At 39.3% G+C, this 24,795-nt stretch overlaps 1 protein-coding gene across 3 annotated transcripts; it reads right to left on the reverse strand.

Annotated features, from left to right (window-relative positions):
* Positions 1-1,496: 1,496 nt before the first annotated feature.
* LOC127934024 (relA-associated inhibitor) lies at positions 1,497-24,641 on the reverse strand. Of its 3 annotated transcripts, XM_052531188.1 has the most exons (14): positions 24,476-24,641; positions 17,883-17,968; positions 17,556-17,671; positions 16,040-16,646; positions 15,602-15,691; positions 14,499-14,578; positions 7,558-7,909; positions 6,836-7,296; positions 6,598-6,735; positions 4,046-4,179; positions 3,780-3,946; positions 3,245-3,438; positions 2,365-2,441; positions 1,497-2,213 (listed from the first exon to the last, which is right to left on the reverse strand). In XM_052531188.1, the coding sequence occupies exons 2-13, from the start codon at positions 17,917-17,919 to the stop codon at positions 2,406-2,408; spliced, it is 2,412 nt and encodes an 803-aa protein (XP_052387148.1). In that variant the 5' UTR covers positions 17,920-17,968; positions 24,476-24,641; the 3' UTR covers positions 1,497-2,213; positions 2,365-2,405. The 3 variants fall into 3 exon arrangements, with proteins under 3 accessions (XP_052387148.1, XP_052387150.1, XP_052387147.1); XM_052531190.1 differs by having other exon boundaries at positions 1,497-2,441; positions 6,836-7,293; XM_052531187.1 differs by having other exon boundaries at positions 1,497-2,441.
* Positions 24,642-24,795: the final 154 nt, after the last annotated feature.

A 24,795-nucleotide genomic window follows, 5' to 3' on the forward strand; every position in this document is an offset into this window, starting at 1 on the left:
CAGGGGGCCAGTTCTACTCTGGCCAGATGAAACCACCATGGTGTGATTTAATTCCAGGCTGCAACAGGCTGTCAGATTGTGCAGAGGACTAGTCTGGTTCTTGTGGTCTTGTGCCAATTGTCATTTTTAATCATGCATATTATGTGAAGGACCTAGTTATAGATCCTAAATCTTTATATATTTTTGTATTTCAAATTATAAATGATTATTTATTTACTTATATTATTTTAATTAAATACATTATTTAAAGGTATACACTACCCCAAAATGATTTGTCATTAATCACTTACACCCATGTCATTCCAAACTCGTAAAAGCTTTGTTCATCTTCAGAAAACAATTTAGCATATTTTGGACGAAAGCCAGGAGCCTTATGACTGTCCCATTGACTGCCAAAGTAAATAACACTGTCAAGGTTCAGAAAAGTATAAAAAGCATAGTCAGTATAGTCAATCTTTAAGGTTCAAAAAACACATTTTCCACATACTGTACGCTGATTATACTAAATACTGATAATACTAAAGTCCTCAGAGGCCATTTTAACAGAGCCAGAAACTGTCTTACATGGAAAAGGGCGGCAAAAAAATATTTAAACAATAATAATGTCTACTTATTACACTCTTGAAAACAGCAACAATAGTGGTTATTTCACCGTGCTCTGAGGACATCTGCCTTTGTTATACAAGTACAGATACTTTCACTCCACACACGAGTACCCAGCTGTGACTATAATAGTGCACAGTGATGTTTACTTAGTCCACAGCTCTCTCAGAACACTGTATTCGGGAGAATAAAGCCTCTCGAGGCTTATGTAATCTTACCACAAGCATAAAGATATTACAAGCCAAAAGAAAATGAAAAGCTTTGTTTGACGCTCCAGCTCTTCCGGTGTGGGTGGTGGCTTTAATTATATTAAGGCTATGGCCAGAACGATATTTTTTCATATATGAAATTCTTTCACAAATTAATGTTACCACCTTTTTTAAAAAAAAAAAAAAATGAAAGAGCCTATCTGATAACAGGCTGATCAAAAGAATCCTACGAAACTTAATTAACAAAATTAATTACTAGCTTGTTCTGCCTGAATTAAACTAGAGTAAACATAATAATGCTAGATAATTGATTTATCAAACAGGCTTCAAATATTCCCCGTCTCTACAACTCATTAATCAAAATACAGAAAACATAATAATGGATTTATACCTGACCAAGACGGTGAAGAAAATTAAGCTCATATATAATTTGCAGTCCTCGCTACCGAAGAATTATATGAATAAGTAAAAATGCTGCTATTGTGACCTCTAGGGGTCATGAGTAAGAATGTTTTCATAAGGATATCAAGACCGACTTAGCTTAGCCCTCTGCTGGTGGCTTTGATGCAACAAAAAGAAAGAAAGAAAGAAATACATTTCACACAGAAAATAAACCCATAATCCTGTAAGCTTTATTAACAGTTATTATGCGTGTCCTGTGAAGAATCAAACAAACCACACATCAGCAATTAGTATTGATTTATTCTCCTTTTGTGCAAGAGTATTACAGAGAGGAAGAATTTGTCATTGTCTTCTTAACAGTCACAGTCAGTGGATTGAACAAGGCAAATAAAACACTCCGACACACCTCTAAAACAAACTTCCTTCACATCAAAGCAAATATTTAAAACAGAGCCCACGTGGAGAGTACGCTGTTTGGAGAAGAAAACTTTTGCTCATATTTCATACTACATAAAGATCACTTTGAACAAGTTTAAAAGTTACATAAAAAAGTAACAGTATTTTGGTGTGGAATACTGTAAATAATCCGAAGCCGAGTTAGGAGACCAGTTATTCAAATACATCTCTAAAAAGCATTTTTTATATCTATGCAACATTACTGATTAACAACTCGTACACTTACATGCGAAGTATGCATAAACAAAAGCAATACTGACAGACTGATGAATTTCTGTCATTCCTGCTTTGTGATTAAAACAAGAGTCAAGACAGAGAATTAATCTTTCCGAGCAAACTAATTCTGAGACTTTTATTCATTTATGCATCAAGTCCATTTCAGTTTGCTCATACAATGAAACCGTATCCCTGTAATCAATCAAATAGGTAGAATGCTCTGACCTGCAAGCACAATTTTTAACAACAGTTTTTTCCATTGGTAAAGTCTATATAAATCCACTATTCCCAGTGAAGTGACTTTGTCATGGTGGTCTATAGAGAAAACTGAAATAACAAAATAAAAACAACACTCCAAAGTTGTACAGTGTGCATTTTTCCAATGCCATCAAAGCTGTCCATTTAACATAATCTAAAGGAAAGAAAAAAAACCACTCACATTTTCAAACACACATGTGAAACCTGCATTTAGACTTGCCTGCATGATTCAGATGCATTGATCTCTATTTGTGGATGCGTTCAGCAGAGTGACTTGGGCCGCACTTTCGGATACAGCTGCATGAGAGAGAACAACAAGAATGAGGTTGATTGAAGACCTGCCGAACCTCACTGTCCACTGCATGCTGGTAACAGTTATATTAGGACATGTATGACCTTGTATTAACTAAGTAAAAATGAAGGAATGTATGAAATTCAAAGGGTTGCAACACTTGCCCGGACAAACAGCATTTTATACATTGCATTGAAAGACACCAGCACATTTTTGTATTTTGAATTCAAAGAGTTATTTAGGGCACAAATTTGAACAGGAGGGAAATCTGCATAGGAAATGTTTTCACTCTCATGTGAAACTCATGCTGGGAAGTGTGTACACACCTCTAAATCAGTGGTTCTCAACCTTTTTTATTTAAAGCCCCCTTATTTTCCAACTAAATTATTCAAAGGCTAAATTGGCTTAAACATTTATGGCATTTCTGCTGTAATCATGATAACGATGCTGGTTTTCAAAACCTTTTTATTACTAGGATCGCTAATATATTAAATGCAATTATTTATTTAACCATAATTCATTTTGTGATCCAGAAGGTCCAAGATTCTGATTCTGTGAGCTCTTTAATTAAAACCCAACTGCTGGGAAAGAAAAGAAGAAGAAAAACAGCTAGAAAAAAAAAAAACAACTAATACGATTTCAGTCAATCTTGATTTTGTTTGCTTTTAAAATTTTAATTAAATTATTATAGATAATTATAGATAAGTTTATGCCATCCTTTTGAAGCTTGCCGAGGCACTCTGTTGGAATATTGATGTCTTGACCTCTAGCAGACCATTATTTTTTCTTGTAAATGAGCTCTTCTTACCCCAAAGTAGTTATTTGGCACAAAGCCCTCTCTTCCACACAATGAAGCCCACCACCAGTCCACTCCTTCAGGCTTCTGCAGGATGGTCACCATGTCTCCTTCTTTGAAGCTCAGTTCGTCCGAACCCTGGGCAGGATATCCCCATAGAGCGTACACCACCCCACTGTTATCTACACCCATCTTTTCCTCCACACCTAAATAAAAACACATACTTAATGATGACTAAAAGAAATTTAATTTCTACACACACCGCAGTGATGAAATACTCATTGTTCGTTAGTTAATAAGGATGTATAAATGTCAGCTCCACCCAATAGTTTATGAATTAGCTGACAAGTACTGACATTGTTTCCAACCCATGTGAGGGCGATACTATTAATTCAGGAATGTACAGGTTATTGTGACATGACACACATAACGCTGGGAGTTAACACATATGTAGGTGTTCGCTTGAAAAAACTTGTGTTGCGCCATAAGGTTTACCTGTGTACACAAGTAATGGCTGTTTTAATTTTTCTCAAGGCATCACCCTCACCTCTCAGGTAGCTCTCACACTCCTCGAAGCCCGGGGCGAAGGGGTCACACTTCTGTGCCGCTGTGGCCCCATCACTGTCTGTTACAGCCATCACCGCTGCTCCGTTCCGCACCAGAAACTCACACATTCGCCGGTCATTACAGGATGCAGCACAATGCAAGGGTGTCCTAGCAGTGCAATGAAAGGAAAAAAGTGAATATGTACTGTACATACACATGGAAATGCAGAAGAATGTATATATACACATGTTAAATTGATCATCTCACCAGCCGTGGCTGTCTGGAGCACTAACGTTAGCCCCTATCCGCACGAGGAACTCCACCACGGGGAAGTGTCCCCCACAGATGGCATTGTGGAGGGCTGTGATGCCTTCATCATTAGCCTGGCTTGGGTCACTCATCTATACAGGGACACACAAGTGCACTCTTAAAATGACAAACTGAAGAATCACATAACATTTACAAGTAGTATGCATTTTGCTACATATTTTCAGATTTATTATCTTGATATCTGTGGAATATTTTTATTAGCAGTAGTATTTTAAGTTTGTTAGTTTCCAGTTTTCTAAAGAAATGCCTCAGAAAATGCATCAAAAATCTGCTTTTGTTCCTATTTTAGTGCACAGACACATATAGTTATTCCTTTGCAACCTCAGGTTTAAATCTTTACTGCTAGTTTTTATTTGTCATTTATGTAAATAAATCTTAAAATATTTACCTTCAAATGTAAAGACTAGATCTGTCATAATATCAGATTTTTACTACATATTTATCATGGCCAAGAGAATTCAATGATATGTCACGACCAATTTGTATGCATTTTACATGGTGGCTAATTCGTACGCCCTCACTTGTACAATTTAGTATTTTTTCTGTGAGGGGGGGCTGGGTTAGGGGTGTTCATTCCTATGAATTAGCCACCTAGTCAAAAAATTTACAAAAGCCGTGAGATCAGGTTTGAGAATTCACAATAGTGATTATTATTGTTATATCTACCATCATTTTTGCGGAAAAAATTACTATAATTCAAATCTATTTTCTAGTTCCTGTTTTATGACAGCTGGCAACCAACATTATAGTGAATACTCCGACATACCATGTCAGATTGTCAACCACCTACTGGCACTTGACTATTTATAATATTATTGTATGTGTAATATTGTGACAGTATTTTTTATAAAATTTTAGGATTTATTTTTCATAGAATTGTTATACTGACATATATATAATATAAGTGGTGGGCATAGATTAATTTTTTTAATCTAGATTAATCTCACTGTGATCTTGAAATTAATCTAGATTAATCTAGATTAAAATGGCTCATTCGAATTCTGCCGAAGGCATTCAGAATGTGTGTGTTACCCAAATAAAATTGACAAACAATTCAAAGTCTTTGATAAGGGGTTTTTGAGAAGGGGTTTATCAAGCTAGGTGTTGCATTAGAAAAGGGGCTCATCTCCTTTTTCCAAAATGCATCACAAAGTGCTTGAAAAAGCTGTAAACTAATTCCACATTGCACAAGGTGCAAACAACCTTACGCCTGTTTCACACATACTCTGTCTGCAGTGCGTATGGAATATGCAATCAAACCTACATTTATTCAGACACCTTCAACATTTCTCACATTATTACAGTTTTGCTATATATATCAAAAATTATATCTGGTGTCTGAATAATTTTTGGCTTGACTGTTAAAACTACAAAGTAATTCAGTCAAGAGAAGTGAGTGATTTTCATTTTCTTGGATTAACATTACAGCAGCCATCAGCTAAATTAGGCGCTGTGACCTTAAGAGATGATGAACGCATCCAATATAATACACATCCCATTTTTTTCCTCAACTGTTTACTTTCACTTAAGAAATAACTGACAGTTTTTTCTAGCATAATTTCCAAGGTGGATATTTTGACATATTTTGTATGTATTTGTCAGCACAAGAGCAAAAATAAGCAAATTCTATGTTCAAGTGTTTTGAGACGCCTTTCTCTGTGTGAGCCCTGAACACCAGAACACTGCGGTGCTGAATTGGACTCTTTCACATCTTTTTGTTTGTTCAAACTGTGATTTGTATTTGTTCGTTAAGGTGCAGGAGGGACTTCGAGGAGAACTTCGCACAAGAGAACTCGGTTCAGTGGCGCTGTCTGTGATCCCCCTGCTCTCTCTCTCTCCGCACCGAATACAGAGCGCGAGTAATCAGCTACTCTGTTAAGCTTTTTCGCGTCTTGTTTTTGATGCTTTAATTTTTAAATCAACAAGCGGTAAGGCTTAAAAATACGTGAAAAAGATAAGCTTTCATTCAGATGCGCAGCAGTGGCCCATCAACTATCCTGAGCATCTTTTTATGTTGGCCTCAGCCAGTCGGTTATATAAAATATCAAGGTGAAAGTCATCATAGCTTGCTTAGTATAGACCCAGCTCCCAACCCAACTTTGAGAATAGATTAACGGCAATATTTTTATTTTATCGCCCGATAAGAGTATCGCGTTAACGCAGCCCGTTAACGCCGATAACGGCCCACCACTAATATATATTAGTATAGAGCTGGGTCTATACTAAGCAAGCTATGATGACTTTCACCTTGATATTTTATATAACCGACTGGCTGAGGCCAGCCTAAAAAGATGCTCAGGACAGTTAGTACATATATATACATACATATACACACACACACACCACACACTGTTAGACATACACATATATACTGTGGATTTTGCTGTGTACTGTTGCCTCGGACTGAAAGTAACCCTACATGGCGCTGAAGCAAGTTGCCACCACCTCTAAGCAATCATAGCGCAAGCTACCAAAGCAGTGGGACATACCTCCTGTGCAGCCCTCTGTACAGTTTCTAATTCTCCTACTAAGGACCCATCCAATATCAGCACCAGTGGGTTCAGGTGAGCCCTACGGCTGGAGGATTTATTGGTTTTGCTGCCCTTCCGTAAAATAGAGTTATAACCCTGAAAGAGAAGAAAATATTCATAAGCAGATTAAAATACCCCCTTAACTGTCACTGGTATCTACTGTATCTGAGCAATGTGAAATCTGTCTGCCGTTCACCTTCTGTACAGAAGAGACCTGTATTACTGTGATTGGTACTTGATCCAAAGCTACACTAGATCTGGAACTGTCTTCCCCATCTGTTGAGTTGATAATTTCAGCAGCTGGTACTTCCTTGATACGGATGGTCTTCCTGTTAAACAGTTTATTGATCATTTGCTTGTAATGGTAGGACTGAGCAATGGGCAGGGTCTGAGGAATGTCGACTGAGCAGCGTTTCTTCAGAGCCCTGGGGAACTCGGCCCGGATACGCATCACCTCGTCCAGGGAGGTGTCCAACTCCGCCTGTGGGGATACCACGGGCTGCAGACGCGTAGGGCTGAGAGGGCGAGGAGGCATCTCTGTATCCTCCACTTTAACTTCTTCTTCTGATTTCATGCCTTGGTCAGTTGAATACACAGCTCCTTGTTTTTTGTCCTGTCTCTCAAGCTCAGCATCAACATCTCCAGGGTGGAGTACTGCTTATAAAAACAAACCAAAAAATATTAGCAATTGGGTTGGTACAAAATACAAATGTTATGTTTTTGGGGAGTTGCACAACATGACATTTTAAAACTAAACTTGCCTTTATCATTTAATGGTCACATTATCTGATATTTTAATAGACTTTACCTGACATGTTTATTCAAGTCACTGTATGTATGAACTGAATTTTTAGATGCAGACCAGAAAAATGTGTATACAAGTGCCTGTTGGCTCTCATGGCTTCTGGTTGAAGGTACCTTCTCTAGAGTAGGGAGGTTGTCTTTGAGGTTGCTGAGGTTGAGGTGTCTGATTTTGCCGCTGGGGAAGATGTTGGTGAAATATCCCTTGCTGGGGCTCTCCCACTGGGCCCGGGGTGTATCTGCTGTCAGCCGCAGCATAATAGGGGTTTTGGAGCCTCATGATGACGGAAAGCGGGATCGGCCCATGCTGATGTACTCTAGAGCTTGCAGGTGGAATGGAAATACGGGAACTGATTGGCTGAGGGCCATAAATTGAGCTGGTGCTCGAGGCAAGTTCAGGGGGTACTGAGATGCGAGTGTTCCTCGGGAGCGAGCTGTGAGATGATGGGAGAGAATGGGGCATGGTATCCTGATGAAAGAGACAGAGAAAGAAGACATGAGAATTAGAGAACATGATGCATACTTTTTCCCTTCACCTGCAATTTAATTTCTACCAATTAAAACTGAAGAATGAGGGTTCCCTTTCAAGGGAACTTCAAACGTTGTTCTCTAGGGGTTGCTATGGGGAACACCTCGTCGTGACCAGTGTCTGAAGCATACATTGAAAAAACACCAACAAGTTGGCCGGCAACAGCCCCCGACGTTACAACTGATGCGACTATAAATAGGCACTGGGAGAACACGTCATTCTCTTCTTCGTCTTTATTGGGTGTTTTGTTTGAAGCGTACAGTGTCTAGGAGTGCATGTTTCTCGCCAGAGTCTTTGCTCTGATACCTGCAGTTCACACGGCTCGCTTACTGTGGTGTGTGTGTGTAGTGAAGAGCAAGCACAAATGTTCAGCTCTCGAGGGAGTTGGATGCGCTCTGCTGCACTCATTGTGATGTATGTATTTCACTATTTACCAGAGTTTGTAGCAACATTTGCATGAGTGCATTCACCTCTCGTGGGAATAGCAATGCATACGCGGGAGCAGTTTTTGCTCGTGCTTGATTTCTGTGATAATCTAGCGAGTGGGCGGAGAGTGTATAGCTCCCGCAGGAGCTGAATGCATGCTGCGCATTGTGTCGCGGTGAGAACGTGTAGGATCTGACAGGAAATGTCTTTTGTTTAAGCTGCACTCCGGCTTAAATTTATTTTTTAAAATAAAACATAAAAAACCTTGCAAAGCAGGCACTAGCAGAACATTTAGAGGATGTGTGCATCCATGTCATCATTGTTTGATACCCAATGACACACACAGTTTGGCATTGATTGTTTGGGCTAAGGGCATGCACGCAATGTCCTTGAGGGGGCAATTTGCATACATTTGTGAGCATTTTTTCGAGGAAAGAGGGGCAGACATCTGCTTCCCTTGAGCTGTTGAGGTCATGGAACACTCCGCGGCAAGGTTGGACTGGCCGAGGAAGTGTGCTAAGAAGGTGACGCCGCAAGGTCGTCTCGATGAGCGTTATCTTTCTGGCCATAGCTCCCCAGCTCAGGTGAGCCTTCCATTTCCAACAGAGTTCAAGTAGAAAACGAAGAGGTTGTTTTTCTTACACATAATGCATTCCAGCATACGAGTATGCAATATCGAGGTGATGCACAGAAATGGTTTCAGGATGAGGTAGCGGAGTTGCGCCGCCCTGTCAGATATCTGGAAGAAAGTAAGGCCTTCTTCTTGATGCTCCGGTCTCACCGTTGAGATGGTGGTCGAGACATTCAGGGAAGTGAAAGCACGCTCAGCGGTCTTCTATCTTTCAAGAACAACCAGGTCTGAGCCCAAACAACATGGGGGTCCTGGTCTTTCTCAGTCTGAGGATCAGAGATGGGCACAGAAGGATAGTGTCATGGCCTTGTGCTCCTCCCCCACCTGCGGGTAGGTGTAGGAAGAATCGCGGGTCAAAGGAGGATTGGCAAAGGGAGGTGATCCAGACAAGGTGTCATCACCTTCGTCCGGATCAGAGTGATACTTGAGTATCTGCTCGCTCCCTTTGGGGGGTTTTACATCTTCCCCTTCTTAATTCCCCTATAACCACCAGCTCTCCACCTGATCAAGGTTAGGTGGGAACCTCCTGCATTACGGTCTCCTCGAGTGGGGCTCCAGCGCGGGAACCAGGGTGGGTGAGTATGATCCATTCTATATATACTTATATATGTATTAAATTGCTGATGGTTATGTGTGTGAGATTCTTTGCATTGCTCAATCACAGTGTTTACTAAACACTCGTCGGCATTATGTCCAGCCGGTATGGTAGCCCTGATTCTGACTTCATGCTTCCGGTATCAGGCAGCCAGATCATAGGTTTCTGCAGGATTCTTCCTAATCATCAGGCCCTGCTCTTGTTGACGTATCGAGTGGGAAGTGGAGGTGGCAGGTACGAAAGTCTTCTCATTTATGCTGTCTCAGGTTGACGCTCCCCTTATCAGAGGATTGTAAAATTGTGGTTCGGCACCTCTGTGATGCATAGGAAGCTTTAAAGGGATAGTTCACCCCAAAATAACTCGTGAACCAGTCATTATCTGGCTTGGCTCGGTGTTCATCTTCAGTTCTCTCTTCACAGCAGTTCAGTCAGTGTACTGTTTGAGTAAATGAATTACTCCGGGATATTGGTTTGTTTGAACTCAGAGGAAGTGTCAGCCACATTAAAAAAAGTAAAAGAGGGACTAAGAGCTCTCAGACTAAATCTAAGGTCTTGCAGGTTTGGAACAACATGAGGGTAAGTTATTTATGACATAATTTAGCAAATTGGGCGAACTAACCCTTTAAGTACACATGCTAAGCTCTGTGTACTTTTCTGAAAACCATATGGTGGTGAGTGTGCATCCTGAACACTCTGCTCACTTTGGTAAGTGTGCACGCTAGCACTTTCTAAAATCCACATAAGTGGTAAGTGTGCACGCAAGACTCTGCACACTTTCTGAAATCCGGTACGGTAAGGGTTACACACTCAGTTTCATTCCCTTTCTTCGAGTTGGTTAGACCTTGTTTCCTTGGGCTCCTCTCAACCAGTGTGTTTTTATTAATAGACTTCAAATAACACTTCCCTCAACATGAAGGGCTATTGTGTGCCGGGCACTTCCCCTTAAGTGCCCAAGTTCTCTCCCCTTGTGAGGAGTTGAATTCCTTGCTCCAAGGGCTGTTCTCGTTGTAGTTTAGCAGCACTTCCCTTTACCAAAAAGGATTTCCTATGAGTGCGCAACTCTCTTTCTGAATTTGGAGATCTCTTCTAACATTAGAGTTAAGCTCTCTGTTTTTCCCAGAGCACATGGCATCCAGTTGCATCAGGTAAAGTAGGCCCTTCCTTCACCTCTCTGATGTTTTTGACTAGCTTGCAATACTCTTACCCTTCTGCTTCTCATGATCAGGCTGTAGGTGGAGCCCCCTCTCTTGTTGAGAGTTGGGGTTGTGCTCCCTCAGCTAGGTATCCTACTGCTGGCCGTTCCAGCATGGAATATGCTGTAGGTTGAGCCCCCTCTCTCATGAGAGTTGGGTTGTGCTCCCTCAGCTAAGCAAATTTATTTCTAGCTGTTCCACCTTGGAACATGCGGTAGGTTGAGCTCCCCCTCCTTTGAGAGCTGTGTGTTTGTCCCTCCCTTCAGCTATATATGTACTGCTAGCCGCTCTAGCATTATTACCACAGATCATGTTGAAGACTCTCAAACATTGTTTTAGGATGCACCATTCCATCTATGAGCTGCTCTATCAGAGTGCCAAGAGAACTCCCCCTTTAGAACAGTATTTAAATTCCATGTTATGGTAAGTGTGCACGTGAATCTTTGCTTACTTTCTGAAATCCACACTGTGGTAAGTTTGCACGCTAGTACTCTGCGGGCTTCACTCGGTTGCTTCGTGCCCGTTCTTGAGTTGGTAAAAGCCCCGTTCATCTTGGGCGCCACTCCACTTATGTTGAGACAGTTCCTTCAGCAAGTTTATGCAAGAGCAAGTGGTAGCGCCTGTGTGACAGGCAAGACTTGGTTATAAAATGCTAGGCTCTTTGCCGTATCCCTTTAAAGGAATCTTTCTTGATTTCAAGCCTTGAACTCTACCCCAGGTCGAGGCCCTAACAGGTAAGTTGTGTATGTAGCCAAGGCCTTTGGCCATAAGAGATGATGTCACGGACAGCCATCTAACGACCCAGGGGCAACTCCCATGCAAATGGTAGAGTTGGTACTTAGTGCTCGCAGTGATTCTGGCCTGCACTCCCCTCAGCATGGCGTGAGTATACTGTTCCCCATAGCGACCCCTAGAGAATGCAGTTAGAAGTTCCCTTGAAAGGGAACATCTCAGGTTATGAATGTAACCATGGTTCCCTGAGTAGGGAACGATACACTGCGTCCTCTAGCTTCCTGCCATGCTTCGGACGCAAGCTTCACACGAAGAAGTGGATGACGCTTTCTTCTGGTGCCTATTTATAGTCGCACCGGTAGTGACATCAGGGGCTGTCGCCGGCCAACTTGTTGGTGTTTTTTCAATGTATGCTTCTGACTAGAGTTGTTCCGATTCCGATACTAGTATCGGAAATATCTCCGATACCACAACAAATTCTGGCATCGGCATCGGCGAGTACATGAACCCATATACCGATCCGATACCATTTTCTTAAAAAATACCTAGTTATGACCGCAAGCTTTGCCTAACCGCTGCACGGTTCTTCTTCGCTGCTCAAAATGCATTGAAAACACAGGAAGTTGTGCTGTGTTGCCACAAGCAACCCCTGTTTAGAGCAGCGAAGAAGAAATGAAAACGCGTTAGCAGCCCTTATCTATATATGACTGGATCACTCATCACATTCTAAACTGCCAAAAGACAGTGAAGCCGCTTCTATATTATAGATCAGTGGTTAGCAGTATGTCTCTGTAGTACCGGTAGTTACAGACTCTCAAGTATATTCAGTACCGGCAGCTGCGTTCAGTCGCTTCCGTGTAAGTCAAAGCGCAGGGCTCCAGACAGTAGCCGAATATATACTAGTGTCTGTGAATATTAAACTGCAAAATACTATTTAAATATTACTCCCGCAAAATCTACATCTCTGTGGGTGACTGGCACAGATGCGCGAGAGCTCGCTGTTTTGTAGTCTCTGCTGTGTGTCATGAGGACACGAACGCATAAACCGTCACTTCATGAGAATTTACCGTTTCATTTGAGAATACTGTCATATCATAAACACAGACACTCAAAGATCTTCATGGCAGCCCATTAAAATAAATGTTTGGTTTACATGAGTAAATTGACAATATATAAAGCTACTGTTGTAGCCTACAGTAATAATAATACGTCTCTATAATAATAATAATTATGCCTAGATGGTTGCTTGTTTTTTACTTGTTTTGTTGTAAAGAGATCATCTGATTAATAGATCTTTTTTTATATTCCTAGACTTATTTGTTGCAGTTTTTTTATACAGTTATATTGTAAAACTTAAATACCTTTTTTAGTTTGCGGTGTTAGATTTTTGGCTGCATTTGAAGTTCTTTTTTGCATATGAAAATAAATAATACTGTCAAATTCATGTTAGATAATAAAAATACTGTAATAAATACAGTAGTTCACCATGTATTTGTTCATGTTTTATTGAGGGATCTGTCTGAAGCACACCATAAAAAGAATTCTAGCAATTTACACAGGGCTAGTAGTATATACAGCTGTATATACAGATACACACCCAGGTATCGGATCAGTACTCGGTATCGGCCGATACCCTGAGCCCAGGTATCGGAATCGGTATCGGGAAGAGAAAAAGGGTATCGGAACATCTCTACTTCTGACACGGGTCACAACGAGGTGTTTCCCATAGCGACCTCTAGAGGACGCAGTGTCTTGTTCCCTCCTCAGGGAACCATGGTTACATTCCTAACCTGATTTGTTTTTTCAATGATGGAAGCTTTTTTCCACCACAGAATAAAAATAAATCTCATAATTTTTACTTCTTCCTCCCTCACACACCCAACCCAGATTAAAAAAGTAATTGCAACTTTTTAGATCATCAAACCATTTTGAGTTATAAACTAATTGTGAAAAGAAAGGTCTTTTTTTATATTTTTATTTTGTGGCAGAAATAAGCTTCAATAAGAGAGTGCAAATAAGAGATAAAATAAATTAAATAAGAGAGTAAGAAATGGGCGTGTAAGAAAATGTGACAGCCTGTTTCATATAAGAATTGTCTATACTTGTTTCTAATACCCAGAAAGTCATAACATATAATTACATATGCACATTATCTTTTTTTATTAGTTCAAAAAGTCTGGTTAACCAGCATGCAACAACTTTAAAGGAGTTAAGAGGAAAAAGACGTGGCAGAGAAAGAAAGAAAAAAATATTCAACAGATATGCCCTTGAACGTCTTTGGCTCAGATCCCCGATTTTATTTTTTCAGATAAACAAACAATGACATTTTACCATAACAGTGCCCGAAGCAAATTTATGACACATTAAAGTGATAGTTCTCAAAGTAATTTAAAATTTTGAAAAAAAAAAAATGAACCCGTAAGACCTTCTTTCATCTTTGGAAAACAAATAAAAATATTTTTGATGTAATCCGAGAGCTTTCTGACCCCCCATAGACAGCAATGCAACTGAAACATTGCGTTCTGACGTAGAACACACATGCCGTGCGCCTTGTTTACAAGCAGAGGAATGCACACGCATGAGTCATGGAACTGTCGTGAATGGCGGCGGAAATCGTTGAATAAAATAATTATTTTTGGTATCCTAGCGCACAAAAAGTATTCTTGTAGCTTCATAACATTACAATTGAACAACTGATGTCATTTGGACTACTTTAACAATGTCCTTACTACCTTTCTGGGCCTTGAACGTGATAATTCTGTTGCGGTCTATGCAGGGTCAGAAAGCTGATATCTTAATTCATCAAAAGTATCTTAATTTGTGTTCCGTCTTGCAGGATGGGAACAACATGAGGGTGAGTAATTAATGACAGAATTTTCATCTCTGGGTGAACTATCCCTTGAGGCACAAGCACTTACAAGCACGTTTATGCACAATACAAAGTCTGCATACCTTCTTAGCATAAGGAGGTGCGTCCAGGTTTGATTCTTTCCAGTTGCTGTTGGGTACAGATGGTCTGATCCATTCATTCTCTACAACAAAAAGAGGAAATCATATAATTAAGTAAGAATTCACATTGAGAGAGTGACTACACAGCTATTGCATGATGTTATCTCTTAACCAAACCCATTGTAAACGGTTAATAATGGAGCTATTAATAAGCCAAAAAAAAGGTCATATCTAACTTTTGGTGTATATTTTTGAATATTAATACTGTAAACTTTTAGAGCACTGAATTTGTATAATTTTTTTGTATATTATGAATGCTTTAATTTGTTTGTTACAAAGAAGCAATACTAAGTGACTGTGGAATAGATTTTAGAGAATGTATCATGTTTTATCTTTGCAAATTTTCTTTCCATTATCCATTTTAAAAATTCGGTATTTTTTTTAAATCTTACTTTTTCAGTATTTACTTACCATTTATGTAAGTATGTTGCCTTTATGTATATTATGGCTGGAGGCCATTTTCTCGTGAACACACATAACAGTTAGCGGAACCTGGAGATTTATATAAGTTGACGGTTTACAAAGTTGTAAATATGGATATTTTTCTTATTCAAATGCCTCGCTTCCTGTTTATTCACCCCCTGGAACCGAATGGAGCAATTTTTATCATGGATTGACACACTTTATTTTGCTTTAAAATCTGGACCACTACCCACTGCCAATGGAAAGCTTGTAAGAGCCAGGACATTTTTTTGTATAACCCCGATTGTATTCGTCTGAAAGTAGAAAGTCAAACACCTAGGATGGTTCGAGGGTGAGTAAATGATAGGGTAATTTTCATTTTTGTGTGAACTACACCTTTAAGAATTCTGTCAATTCTGTCATATAGCAGTGAAGTGAGGTCTGATACACTAAAGTTTAGTTTAATAAACTCAATTTGAATTAAAATACTTGAAATGAACTAAAACTGGCCTTTTAATAATTTATTTTAATTGTAGCTCAATGTTTCCTACAGGTTTAGTAATGTGTAATGCAATGTTATGCAATCTTAAGTGAGTTCGTTTTTAATGTTGCTTTCAAAAAAGCATAAGAATTGTGCAACTTACTATCATAGGTGTTTTGGGGCTTTCTTTCATATGCATCCAGGTCGGTCTCGTTCCACTTGGATGGGTTCATCTGCATCTTTATTCCTTCATCTGAAAGAAGATGGAAGATGCGATGAGGAAACAAATGATCAACAAAAAGAACTGGGAGGCTACTGATTGTTTTAATGAAGAAAAAGGCAGAATTACAGGAAATTTGACAGTAAAATAAAGCAAACACAACTTTACTGCCAACCAAAGTCTTTTGGATCCAAATGTTTTTGGATCCAAATGTTTTTTTCAGCAATTGCCATAGAAGAACCATTTTTGGTTCCCAAATTAACTTTTCATTGAACAGTTAATAAAAGTTTTTTTTTCTAAATGTGAATAACTTTTTAATAATCTAAAGAAAATTTTTCCAATTTAAAGATTGATTTGTGCAATGCAAAGGCTCCCAATTACCTAAGGGTCTGAATGGCTGGAAGTTGCGTGGTAGTGTACTGGCTGCTGGTTGACTCAAAGGCTGAGGAGAAGGTGCTCGATCCAACCTCGGAGACCTGGGAATCGAAGACAAGGGGCTTGTTGAGGGCTGCAGCAAGCTGCGAGATGTTTTGTTTTCAAAGGAAGGGCTGGAGAGCTCCCCATAGCTCAACGATCCTCTGGTGCTTCGATCCTGAGGCCTCAGGGGCATCTGTGTCATTCGTCTCATTGCATTTGGAGACATGTTAGGTGGAGGAGTCTTTTGGTCGAAGGAATATCGTGAATCCGAGCTGTCTTTGCGGTTTGTAAAAGTGAAATGCTGCTGGGTAAAAGGACTAGGAGATGAAGTTATATATTTCATACTGTCTAGTTGAGGTGAAGGAGATGGGGATCGAATTGTGGCAGCAGGAGGAAGGTCCAGGTTGGATTCTTTCCTGCTGATGGTGGGCTCTGAGCTAAGGCTGCTTGTGGAGATCTGGGAAAAGGAGACGCTTGTACTGATGCTCTCTTTTCCATTCTTGTTTGCACTGTTTAAACTGCTGTTGCTATTGCTGCTGCTGCTGCTGCTCTGGGGTTTGGGACCAAAACTCTACAATAACAAAAACAAGGAAAACAAAATACAATAAAACAATATATGTGCACCATCTTAAACTGTGCAATGTAGATGGGAACTCTTAAAGCTGCAGTAGGTAACTTTTGTAAAAATACATATTTTACATATTTATTAAACCTGTCATTATGTCCTGACAGTAGAATATGAGACAGATAATCTGCGAAAAAAATCAAGCTCCTCTGGCTCCTCCCAGTGGTCCTATTGCCATTTGCAGAAATTCATCCGCTCCCGGTAAAAAATAACCAATCAGAGCTGCGGTCCGTAACCTTGTTTGTGTTCAAAATGTAGAAAAATGTATATAATAAGCGAGTACACCATGAATCCATTTTCCAAACCGTGTTTTTAGCTTGTCCTGAATCACTAGGGTGCACCTATAATAAGTGTTTATATTCAGACTATTTTAGATTGCTTCGGGGGTACCACAGCGGAGTAACCCAGTATCTTTGTGATTCTTCATAGACGTAAACAGAGAGAAGTAGTTCCGGCTACGATGTTCTTCCGCAAGACGCAAGCAGTTCTGTTTATTAACCGCTAGAGCGTCAAAAGTTACCGACTGCAGCTTAAATAGATTTTTTAATTAATTAATGACAAATTATGATTTGATTGCGGTTTTTAAAAAATATTTTAAATATGCATATATTTTAGAACCCTGTAATTGTTTGTATTATGTTTTGTAGTTAACTTAAACATTCTTTACAAGTAAAATAGTCTCCCAGTTAACATGAAGTCATAAAATTGCATGAATAATGATTAAAAGAAGTGTTCGTGTTGCTTTGAGATGATTATTATTGCTGCTTGAAATATCAACTACCAAAAATACAGTTCTGAGACTATCAGCCTGTGTGGTTCTAGGCTTTTATGGATCAGTACCTACAGTACCCGTACCTCTGAAGTAGTAGTTTGCACAGCAGGAGTGGCTTCCGACAGGAGAGAGCTGAATTCCCGTGAAAGCTCATCTGCTGTGGCCAAAGACGCGTTCAGTTCATCGTTGATGGACTGAACTACAACATACACAGACACGGAGTAAACACCCGACAGGATTTAACAAGCCACTTCAGTACAGAACTATGTAGCACATTATATGCCATTTTGAAGACACTCATGGAAATATCAGCATGCTTGGACATGTTATAACTGCTGCATCTTGTCCTACCCTACATTGCCTAGTATACACAAAGGAATCAAACATTGCTGGTGAACTGAAATACTCACAAAGGAAGCTGCTGCCAAAGCCGCCCTGGGAGTTCATGGCGTTTGTGTTTCTGTTTGCGTGACCTCCAGTTCATTCAACACACAGCCTGAATGAAAAAGGGAAAAATCAAAATTCAATCAGCATATCTGATTCAAATAGTTCTTTGTTTGGAAGTGCATGCGGTTTCTGACTCAAACTGGAAATATTAAATCAGATCTATATTATAGAAATATCTGGAGCTGAAAACTGAAAAAAAAAGGCATTTTTTAAGCATTCCAACACCTCCAGTTCAAAATCTACCTACATTCCATTTAACACAGTAAAACGCCCATGTGATTTATGATGAAGTCTGCTCTCAATGTCTCACATCTGTTGCAGCAACCCCTTCTTTATACCAGTATAATTACTGGTGTGCTACAGGCCGTTGAATGAAGAGCTACGACCCCCTGGCAAAAAACACTACAAACATGACTTATAACTTTCACATGCTGATTAAGCCCCAACTAACAAATACAGACATGTGGGCTATTTATTTAGACACAGCAATACATAGTCATGCGTCTATATGAATCACATAAGACATGTTTTGCTAAACTTTCACCCTTTGAAAAAACAAGAGGTGTTTATAAGTAATGCATCTGCTCTTTGTACAGTTTTTGATGGGCCAGTCAGTTCTTTGACTTACTAAATACACTCAGTATTGACTCACATCCAGCTGGTTGACGAACTTGTCTCACACACTTGTGAAAAGCTGCTGCAATTGCAGGTATAGAGAATTTAGGCGTGAAAACATCATTAATCTCAAATAAAATCCTGCTTCAACATGCCACTGTTGCTCTTTGTAATAATAATGATTTACAAGAAACATGAAGCTTATATTTGGCGAACGCTAATCGGGGTTATATAAGCTACTGTGGAAAACTGATTCACTGGCAGTTGTTTATTTCAAGAAGATTCTACTGTGTGCATGCGCATTTTGTGGTTTCTTTTCAAACAGTAATGCACTCAAGCTTAGAAGGGCACTGACTTCAGCCACTCTGTCTTGTTTGTTTTGTCAAGATCAATAGAGTCTACACTGACTTGAAACAACGAAACTTTGACACTATCAATGATTATTAGACACTAGCATGGCCCTGCTTACCTCAACAGACACACTTCAAAACCCCCTCCCCTTTCTAAAGGTGACAAGATTCCTGAATTGAAAAAAGGGAAATCTTCCTTAAACAGTCAGTACACACAGACATTTTCAATCTTACCTTATGAATGGAAAAACATCAAGTTTTATTTTGACCATAAATGGGCGATATATCTAACGATATGATCATGCGCATCTAATCAGTAAAGCTGCTTCCGTGATCACCGTTAAAATCGCCATCACCTGCTTATAATTGGAGTGGCATTTAAAAGACAGAGCCGTAGATCGCTGACAAGCTACGCAATATCGCGTTCATTATCGCAGATGAATCGCCTTCGATAATGAACGCGATATTGCGTAGCTTGTCAGTGATCTAAGGCTCTGTCTTTTAAATGCCACTCCAATTATAAGCAGGTAATGGCGATTTTAGCGGTGATCACGGAAACAGCTTTACTGATTAGATGCGCATGATCATATCGTTAGATATATCACCCAGCCCTAGTATCAATGACAAACTCTTTATTTTATTGTCTGTCTAAATGCATCTGTTTAAATGCATATAAATAAAAAAAGCAGTTCACACATTCAGTGACTCATTCACTTACACTTCTTGTATGATGAGCATGTTTTGAAATTCATTTTCATGAATTCCAAACCTGTTACATGCTGTCTGAATGTATGCCCTTAGATTGTTTGTGCCACTTATCAAAAGCCAGGGTGTACTTCTGTATACAGTATGTAATTACTGTCTGAAAAAAGGAATTCAACACTCTAAAGTAAGGGAATGATAGGCCTTTAATGCTTCTTTTTAAAACGCATGCAGTACGTGACATCTAGTACATTAGGCGTTGTTTCACTTCTGAACATGTTGTTGCTCTTAACACGTAGTCAAATATCTGGGACATTTCCAAGGACAGCACCAGTCAGTGGCATACCTCTATTCACCCTTTTCCTAAAAGCACAACAGTCTTCACCCTGGGGTACCTGGGTATTTGTTCTATCTTTTCATTCCCTATCCCATCTCCACCTCTCATTCACTGGTCGGCAGTCATTTGCCGATTGAGCGGTTAAGGCTTTGCGTGAGGCTGGAATGTGGAGTTGAGAGTGACACTGGTTAATAATAACTGATAAGAAGACCTAGCCCATTCTGAGCCTGGGGTGGAAACCATAACGACAAAAAGATTAAATCAGCAGTGCTTTCTACTGATGGATTGAGGTGTGGTGACAGAAACCATTTGCTCATGTTCTCTTTTTCTCAACCCAATTTCTCAATCAGTTGTTAAGCTTGTCCTGTGCCCTGATCTGTATTCTATACATTTTTAAGCATTCGTTTATTTGCATCCTATTTTCACAAATGATTAACCCAAGTTTCTGACTATTTGATATATTATTTATGATTTATACAGGGCTGCAAAAACTAATCGATAATAACTGATGATGAAAAACAAAATCAATTTTCATTTTGAATGAATTGCATTTGTGATTGTGATTTCAGCCTTGCACGTGTGAACATGTGCTCCTTATACCAGTTAACATTTAGCTTGTGCTTTTGTTTGTTATCTTTTTCATTGATTTTAACTTCTGCTTTCAAGCAACTTTTTGCAAATTTAATGTTTATCATAGCCTTTTACTATATTACATTATATATATTATATATATACATTTACTATATCTGTTTTCATAACCTTCAAAGTGCACATTGTTTGCAGGACACTGGGCAGGATGTGAAGTAACATTTTGTATTTATAACTTCACTAAATTATAATAATTGATAATGCACTATAATTGTTTTTCTTTTTAATTTTGTCATCCAATTGGGCAAAGCAATAACAGATTAATTAGATAATCAAGATATTAGCGAGTAGAAAGGCTTCATTAATAAAGTGTTTAGGCAGACAAGCTTCATCTTGTAGGGGAATCATTACAGTCTTCAGGCGTGAAAACAAAAGTTACATTCTCATGGGAATTTCATTCATTAGTATGTCATAATGCAATAACTGCTGTGAGACTGACATCATGTGATACAAATACTGCCCAACCCAAGCTGCATTTAGATCACCACAGTTCCCCAGATGCTCAATTAAAGAGACAGTACACCCAAAAATGGACATTCAGTCATCATTTACTCGCATTGAAGTCATTGCCTCTTAATTTATTCTTCTGTGAAAATCAGATCTCTTTAATTTGTCCATACATGAAAGTTGAGCGAGCCATTCTTTTAAGTCATAATCCTATAAGTGAAGATTCATGACACATCTCAGACATTACAAATCCTCATAACACTGAAAACAACCAATACCTTCATGGTGGAGATGTGTTTCATTGCCCAGCTGACAAGGATGAATTAGAACATGAATTCAAACAGTCTGTAACAGGTTTGGAATTCATGTAAAGCCTTGCCAAAAAGGTGTAATGATTTATAGCCAGCTAAGACCGAGCAGGATTCCTCAGATGAAGAACAAAAATCTATTAAACAAGTATGCAAATGTTGAACACTGGCCAGCACAAAAGCTCAGAACACATTTAAAGGATCAGCACGGATCACAAGGATCTTTTTAGATGACAATAAGTAGCAGCGGAACTAGCAGGATATCAGTTTTATTTCGAAACCTTGAGAAGGCTGCTTCTGAGGGGGAGCGGATTCTCAAGAAAAGTTTAATGTGTGCTCAACAACCTTTATTACGACACGGACCACTGAGTGGATACAAAGCTCTTGGAGTTTATGAGCCTCCCCCAACTATCACGCTGATGCCCTCCTTAAACTGTGGGTGGAATGTTCCTCTGACAAAACTTAAAGGGATAGTTTACCCAAAAATGACAATTCTTTTATCATTCTGTAGAATACTAAAGAAGATTTTCTGAAAAATATGTTGTTTTAACTGAATCATTAATAGTCACTGAATGTTCTTCGAAAGATTTCACAGAAGAAAGTCAGTCAGGTCAGGTTTGGAAGAAAATGAGGGTGAGCAAATGATCAAATTAGTGGACGTGATGCGAAACAAACTCCCAATACTGAAAAATCTACACAAAATCAGATGCAAGAATCACACAGACCAGCAACTGCCAAGCCTTTTGCATCTCCTGACTATGTTGAAATGTTGAACTCAGAAATCGAGACATTTTATCAGAGTTGGTGTAACGTTTTGGTTTGACACGACTGGGGAGTAGGGTTGCCACCCGTCCCTTAAAATACGGAATCGTCCCGTATTTGAGAATAAAATAGTGCGTCCCGTTTTGAATCAATACGGGACAGGGTTTGTCCCATATTTTCGGAGTTGTCTTTAATGCAGCATCTCATGCAGATCATCCCACCGACATTCTGTGAAGACTCGTCCTTTTCTGCCCCTGATTGGGTAATACTCGCTGCCATCGTTGGATTGATTGGTTTGTTTCAGGTTCACGGCCAATCAGAGTCAGAGGAGGGCGGGTCTCTTGGCAGAGAGTCGATTTGAAAGAATGGCGGAGGCTGGTCCAGATACCCACCGGCGTCCAGCGCTGAAACGAAAGCGGATGCAAAAGTATCGACGAGAGTGGGAGGAATCGAATACTTTTCTGGAAAGTGTCAGCGGAAATGAGTATCGAGCACAATTTGTCGGCGAGTGTTCTCCGTTGCGCACGGTGGCTTGTCAGATGTGCGACAACATGCCTCGGGAGAACAACATTCATTCACTCTATAATAAGGTTCATTTATTAAACATTAGTGTATTAACTAAAATGAACTAACAATGAGTAAGAAATACATTTGTTACAGTATTTCTTAATATTTGTTAATGTTAGTTAATAGAAATAAAGCTGTTCATTGTTTGTTCATGTTATTTCAGTGCATTAACTAATATTAACAAGATTTTAAAGTATTGTTAAATGTGGAAATTAACATGAACAACGATGAACAACTGCTGTATAAGTGCAGTTCATTATTAGTTAATGTTAATTAATGTAGTTATCTAATGAGCCTTATTTTAAAGTGTTAGCGATTTGTTTATTACGGTTAAGGTGTAGGCTAAAGTCAGACACATAAGCATTATTTTAATAAGAGATAAGATAGATATATTTAATAATAAAATACAGTGCCTATGTGAAGGAAATAAACAACTTAACTAATTTAAATTAAGTGGTTTCACAGTTTGGATGGTGTTACTGTCTGCAAACACTGACAAATATTTTATCCAAAATCTGTGTTCATGCCACCTTACACAATTACTAAAGTTCATTAGCAATTCATATTTTTATGAAAACATGTTTTAAGTTGTGATTTACCACCACTGGCACGTCATCATCAGACCTGTGGTCATCGTGGCCCCGAGGGGTGTTAACACCCCCACCCGCCCCACCCCGCAGGCGTCCCTTATTTTTCTGTATCGAAGGTGACAACCCTACTGGGGAGTGACTGGGTGTCCAAAACCCACACTCTCTGGCCTGATACTAGTCAGTAACTTCTGTTTAAGGGAGTTTGTTTGCAGCCCCATGGCACTCTAAAGAGTCTCAAGTAACATTTGCCTCTGGAATCTCTCAAGCCTTTTGAAATTAAAAGCTTTACATTCCTTAAGAATCACACAAGATATCTTAGACACAATAGATCCACCCTGTCTGCATCCAACCTTTAAGACCACTGAGCACACAATGACTGGTTGGCGTGCCTATGAACCAACATGCAAATTGTCAGTGTTTACAAAGTTCCAGAAAAGCTACGAGGGCGCCATAAAACTGAACATGTTGTGGCAGGGCAAACAAGATATGCCGTTCAGCTGGTTCCGACAACATGTAGTCAAATCAGGTCTGCATGCTGGACCCATTCCCAGCCCTGCTCAAAAATGACATGAACGTGCTTGTTACTGACCTGCTTCAGAAAAATACACTCAGTTAACGTGTTTAACCCTGTGAAACCTGACAAATGAAATAGCCTAATAGTCAGAAAATATCTAACAATTTATTGAGCCTTATTTAAAATTAAAATCTATTTTAAAAAAATGTAAGTAGCTATCATGATAATCAAGTGACACTGCTAAAAAGGTTTGTTTCCTCTCGACAGGCCTCATTCAGGACGCTTTCTTTATGTAGCCTATTACTATTCTGAACAATACAACATACTACAAACTACAGTATTAATAAATAAAAGCTCGAATAAGCGTTTGTGTGATTCAAAGACATAATTCAGGTTGAATAATGAATAATACATTGTTTAGTGGGCAGTTCAATGAGCACCGACTTCAAAAGCTCCTGCGATTGTTAACAAGACATCAGATTTCCATTAAAGACTCCTCCTGGTACACCTCCTTAGCGTACACAAAGGCAATTTATACACACATATAAAAAAAACCTTTCACCATAGAACACGTTTTGTTTTTATACAATACTTTAAAAAGGTTTTTAAAAAGGCCTGGCATAACGGACATGATGACCAAGTCCGCTGTACAATCCACATCGCCTTCTCAAGGCCGCCTCAGTCAAAAGCACAATAAAACAAATATTTTCCTGTACCTTAAACAGCTGTAATAGTTGTGAGGATGTCGTGCCGTAAAGTCACAGAACTTAGTCCAGCTGAGTGTGGATGTGTTACATGACTAGCTGGAAAACACTTCAGCGGTGTTTAACTCTTGACTGTGAAGTTACATATTCAGCCCAGCCCACTGCTTCTGAAACCCGAGCCAGGTGTTCAGAAGCACAGCTGGCGCAGGTAAACAATGGGCTGTAATGGACGCTGAGAGATTTATTTCATTTGTTTCTTTTTTTGTGTCGTGATTGTTTTATGTAATTATTTTAGAGCTCTTTAGAATACTTCGTTTTGTAAAAATATTTAT

This window comes from Carassius gibelio, chromosome A18, assembly GCF_023724105.1.
Source record: "Carassius gibelio isolate Cgi1373 ecotype wild population from Czech Republic chromosome A18, carGib1.2-hapl.c, whole genome shotgun sequence".
Taxonomy (NCBI): domain Eukaryota; kingdom Metazoa; phylum Chordata; class Actinopteri; order Cypriniformes; family Cyprinidae; genus Carassius; species Carassius gibelio.